Source organism: Charadrius vociferus, unplaced genomic scaffold (assembly GCF_000708025.1).
Source record: "Charadrius vociferus isolate BGI_N301 unplaced genomic scaffold, ASM70802v2 scaffold172, whole genome shotgun sequence".
Lineage (NCBI taxonomy): Eukaryota > Metazoa > Chordata > Aves > Charadriiformes > Charadriidae > Charadrius > Charadrius vociferus.
The window spans coordinates 553,951-559,455 of NW_009647217.1; the positions used below are offsets into that span (position 1 = coordinate 553,951).

Here is a 5,505-nt window from a genome sequence, read left to right on the forward strand (position 1 = left end):
GGTCCCCCCCGCTCGCAGGCGCCCGCTGCGCCTGTTGTGAAAGAAATCTCATCAAACGCAGAATGGGTTTGTAATAAGTTTTTCAAATTGGTTGCTGCTACAGCGTAACCTTTAGACTACTCCTATTTAACCTTGTATATCACTCTTAGCTTTTGAATGAATTTAGCTTAATAAAGGTGCCTTATTAAATTACTGGGCTGTTTTTTTAAGCCGCTAGAAATAGGCGTACTAGGAAATAGCTTTGGGTTGTTAGCTCTAATTGGCTGCCAGTGGAGTATGTAGTGGCTTAGATGCATAGATGCAAGCGTTTATTTTTGTGTAGTAATCCAGCGGTATGATATTATGAAGTTCCAAACTGAGGATTTCGGGCGGCCGGAACGCACTTGGTGGTAAAAACTGTGCTGCTGCCCGCCTTACGCCCTCGGTCGCCATCCGAGATGGTCGTCGCCCCGATTTTACAGCCTCAGATGTCAACCGCTGGAACACGGCCCTTTTAATAAAGGGGGTTAATAGGTGGCAAAGTGCTAGCCCAGGCCGGGAACGCCGTCGCAGCCTGACCGCTGTAGGCTGCTAAATGCCGTGGTCCCGTGTAGGAGCGGAGCTTGGGATCCCGGCGTGCTCGCCCTTCTGCAGAGCTTCACGAACAGAGGCCGTCATCTGAAGAAAACAGACACGGACTTTGTCTGAGCCGGGGCGCTTGGCAATAGAAGTAGAACTCAAGATTGTTGAAATGCGTGTCCTTAAACAAAAGGAGAAAAGACACCCCCCCAAAGCCTTGGTTGAAGCGAGTGAATTTTTTTTTGTGTAGCAGGAGCCTAATTAAAACGTGGGTTCTCCTGAGCGCCCAGCCGTCCTTCGGAATCCTTCAGACGGGTGAAGCGTTTTCCTAAGTGCCCGCTGTAATTGCCGGCGTGCCGGCGAGTCCCGCGCAGGAGAGACGTTCGCTGTGGTAACTCCATCGGGAATGCTCTCGTCTTCACGAGTGCGTGCATGTGTGCTGCTGGAGCCCAGATTGCTGGTGCAGGTGCCGTCTCCGCGGTGCCCGGATCGGAACGGTACGGGGTGACTTTGCCGCTGCCTCTGTTTGTTTGATGAAGACTGTGGGGCTGGAGAGCTGCAACGCCAGGGCTCGCCTCCCGCCGTTCCGGGAGAGCTCACGTGGCGCGCGGTTCACGCTCAGTACGGCGAGCCTTCCCTGGATTCCTCTTGATTTCCATAAGTAATTGTCAGCTGGTAAACAGCTCATTAGAAATACCAAACTGTACCTAATGAAAACGGGATGGGAGCAACAGGAGAGACAAGCTGCAGGAGATGCTGCACGGCGCCTTCTGGGCACAGGGTGCTGCAGTCTCTCTGTTCCCGCGTAAATTGGGCTGAAAAGGTTTTCTGCTCTTCCTACAGCACCGCGTGCAATAGCATCCCTGTTTCTGGCACGGGCTCCCAGGTACTGCCGCAAAGCAAATACTAAATAGCGAGCAGATGGCCGGGGGGGTGGGAATTGCGAAGGAGAGTGGTGAGCGTGAGCACAGCGTTTAAGATGCTGCTTATGATTTACTTGCTGCATAATCCTCACTTTAACTTGTCTTGCCCTGTTTATGCGTTGGGTGAGCGCTGAGGGCGCGCACCGCGCTCGGTACGGTATTCCAGCCCCACTTTGTGCTTTTCTGGTGGCTTCTGCTTGTCCCTCCTGGGGCTCTGAGGCCGGGACTGCGCTGGCTGTACCCCATGGGAACCCCCGGCACGCCAGGGACCGGTCCCTGCTCCGGGATCGGGCTCCCTCAGAGGCTCCTTCACCCTCCTGCGAAGGGCCTTTTCTTCCTCAGCTCGTGCCTGGAACCTTCTGGTCGCTTCCACGTCTTTGCTTGGCACGGGCGAAGCGTTAGGGTTGTTCTCCGGCACCAACGTCGCCCCGTTGCCAGCGGAACTGGGGCGCGGGACGGCCCCGAAGCATCGCCGTGCCCCCGCGCTGCCGCCCCTCCGGCCGGCGGGGACGCCCGGGGGTCGCTGCTGTGAGGAGCATCTGTACCGGGGATTAGCTTATAAAATGTTTGTGGTGTAGTCATCTCGGGAGAGGATTTACTCGTGTAGCTTATTCCATTACTGAAAATTATGAGAGTTTAAATTGGTTAAATCCTGACGTGGATTTTTCTTTCCTAATCTCTGTTATTCCATAGGAAGCATGTTAATGAGTTAAACACAGTTAATAAAATGCGGCAAGCCAATATTTTTGGTAGCAGTTACTCTCAGGGGAAATAGAAACATTTAAATGGTTTCAACCTTTATGCATACTGATTTTTTTGCCTTCCTTTGTTCCTTACAGTTGAGTAAACTCCTGAAAAATATATATGGCTTAATGGCATTTGTAGCATTGAATTGATTTCTTGCAGTGATAACATTTTAGCTACAGCTTAGATTGCGTTTTTAATCTGTGTTTCAGTTGTAGGAGGTAATGAATTTTTTAATTGTGGACTCCAGGTCTGCGGTTTGGCTTCTTTGGTTTTTTCCTGCAGGGTCTTACTGAAGTGCTTTCGAGCTGGCTCCCTAACTATAAATGCTTTAATTCTCTGTGTTTATTTTAGGATTTAGAAGAGCTCCGTTTGGACGAAATAAGATCTTCTGTTCTTTAAACCAAAGCAGCAGTGGCTGTGGCTTCTTTGCGTGTTCCTAACAAGCATCTCCTGTAAAGCCCAACGTATTAATGTGCACGGACGCCGAGTGTTGTCATACAGTAATATATGATACGTGATAAAACCTATCAGTTCTGAACACCGCAAATATCTCTGGTTTCACCTCAGCGCGAAGGCAAATGAGTTCCTTTTAGCTTGAGCGAGTTCAGAGATAAGCTCGGTGCAGCAAAGCGTGTTTCCCGGGGCAGCGCAGCGCTTCGGTCGCCGTCCCGCGTGCCGCCGGCTCCCCTGGTCCTGCTGCGCCCGCGGGGAGAGCGGCGCCGGGCACCGCCGGTGGCTTTGGGCCGCTTTGACACGGCGTTTCACGAAACGATGTTTTTGTCCTGCAGATAAGCCTCAAGTGCGGGTGTCGCAGAATTACCCGGTGCAAGGCCTGACGAGGGAAGGGGAGCCGCTGGAACTGACCTGCGCAGCTTTTGGCAAACCACAGTAAGTTGGCCACTTCCCAGGAGGGACCCGGTTGTCCGGTGGTGACGGGGCCGTGCTGCAGGAGCCCGTGGACCTTGTTTGGCCTCCGTGGCTGTTGCAGACGCTCGCTACGCCATTCTCTGCTGCGAAGACAGTGTTGCAGTGGGGGAGAGAGATGCTTTCTGCACCTGAGCATCTGCTACGCGCTCAAGGCACCTATTTTGATGTGCATTATGTCTGTGTAACCGGTGGCTGAGGGATGTCTACTCGAGGACCTCCCAGGAGAGCTCTTCCCGGCCACGAGCCCCCAGGCGCAGGAGGGACCCCCGGGCTGTACGCCTCTTCCCGCAGGGAATGGCTCGGGTGGCAGTCGGGTGCAATTCATCTGCAAAAGCGAGGTCAGGGCCTGCGTGTTGAATGCCGGTGGGGTGCCGGCAGGCAGAAGGGGGACGGGCGCCAAAAGTTGGGCACTGGTAAAAGTGGAATGGATCGCTACGGTAAGGCGGTCTGTCTTTCTGCTTGTGTTGACTGGGGAGTGATCTTCCTCCCTCTCGGGGCCCTGGGCGGTTTTTATGAAATGCCAGTTTTATTCTTTCTCCTCTTCTTGCCCGTGCCCTTGAGGCTGTCTTATCGAGTCGAAGACATTTATGCATCAGGAAAATCCTGGCGAGGGAGGGTAGATTTTCTTCCACACTTTCATTGTTGTTCTAATTTAAGTTTTGTCGACTTTATTTTTATTTTTTTTTAAATACTTTCTCTTCCACTTGGGTTTCTGGCTGTCAAGTATTTACTATCCTTTTTGATTTTTGTCACGTTCATGAGATTTCTGCAAACATCCCTGAAACCTGTCAGCGTCTCCTTGGTAGCGTGCCCAGAGCTGAGGAGTTCCTGCAGGTGTAGGCGAACTGGACGCCCTCCAGTTTGGCAGCTCGGCCGCTGTGGGCAGCGGCAGGCACGGGGCGTCAGCGCTCAGCACCGAGGAGGCTCGGGGTACCGTCCTGCGCCACGGCGGCGTACCCCCTCTCCCAGAATCGCCCGTGGGTTCCTGCTTCCCCGTGCGCTCTGCTGGGCACGAGCCCCATTCCTTCCCCGTACATTAGAGACTGGCACGTCCCCTGCCAAATTCCACTGAAATATCGATTCCCTGCTCAGAGTCTGTCAAAGCCCCTTTGGCATTCCTCCTCTGGTGGATAACTGCAGTTCCTCCCATTTGCTCTCATCTGGGACTTTAATGACTAGGCTGCTTTACTTTTTCTTCTTCCAGGCTCTGAATAAGACATACACATGTTAAATAAGACAGCCACATCTCCCGGCAGAATGCCACTTAACGTTACGCTGATGCCCGTAATGTGCTAGGAATTCGCTTATGTAGGTCACCTCACCTGTGTCGCAAAGCGTAAGAAAATACACAGTAAGATAACGGGCCGTGTTTAGCTCTATGTTTTTAAAAGAAAGAGATTTGGTAAAATCCTTTGCAGAGGTTTAAGATCAACGGGGATGTTTCTCCACTTAAACCAAAGCGTTTCTCTGCAAAATTTGGCAAGCATAAACGTTGGGGGAGGGAAGCTCAGAGGAAAACAAAAGGCCAGAGCGTAGAAAATGTCTGTTTTGGTATCGATACCGGTATTTTGTTAGGTTAGGCACCAAAAGCCCAAGACTGTGACAAACGTGGGAAGACACTGAAACGGTCACTTTTGGGACATGCGGGGCGAGACGCAGGCTGCTGCGTAGCGCAGGCAGCGAGGGAACCTTGGGACTCCAAAATCAGCAGTAGCCTTTTGAAAACCGTCACCAGGAGCACCAAACCCTTTCCGCCCGTGCGGAGGTGAAGCTGCAGTTCTGCTCTCTCGGGAGCCGCTGCCGCCCGTGCCGTGGCTCTCCCAACCCGGACATCGGCTCGGCAGCGGGCAGCCCGTACCCCGCGGGTTTGGCTCAGGCTGTGCCCGTCCCGGCTGCCTGCCTGGGATGGTGACGCTTCGGGAGCTTCTGCATCAGGGCAGTCCTCTACTGTTTGGCCGCTGGGAAGAGCCCGAGCTGAGACTCCTCCAGCAGCGACTCCCCCGCTGCAGCCGTTTGGGACCAGGCGGGATGGGACCGCAGTGCTCCGCATCTCCCCTCGATGGAGCGCGCTGCGGGGTCGCCCTGAGAGATGCTGTGTTTTCCCTGCTGGGGAAGGCTGACTCGGGAGCAGCTCATCTGTCCCCTCGTTGCTGCTTAAAGACTGTAGTAACTTTTTCTTTTTAAAAAAAAAAAGACACCCCCCTAAGCCCCGCAGCACTCTCTTTCTTTACTGGCTCTAACGAAATAGCCCAATTGGGGTCCCTCGAGGCCGCAGCTCGTGGGGGTTCTCTTCACGGAGGGGTGCAGGAGGGAGGCGGCCAGGCGGGACTGGGCAGAGGGGACGGAGCAG

General features: G+C 53.6%; 1 protein-coding gene across 1 annotated transcript in view; it reads left to right on the forward strand.

Annotated features, from left to right (window-relative positions):
• Window positions 1–5,505, forward strand: part of CADM1 (cell adhesion molecule 1) — an 86,191-nt gene that overhangs the window by 48,886 nt on the left and 31,800 nt on the right. The window contains exon 6 of the mRNA XM_009895932.1: window positions 3,017–3,116. Coding sequence (XP_009894234.1) covers window positions 3,017–3,116 — 100 coding nt within the window. The remainder of the gene's footprint in view (window positions 1–3,016; window positions 3,117–5,505) is intronic.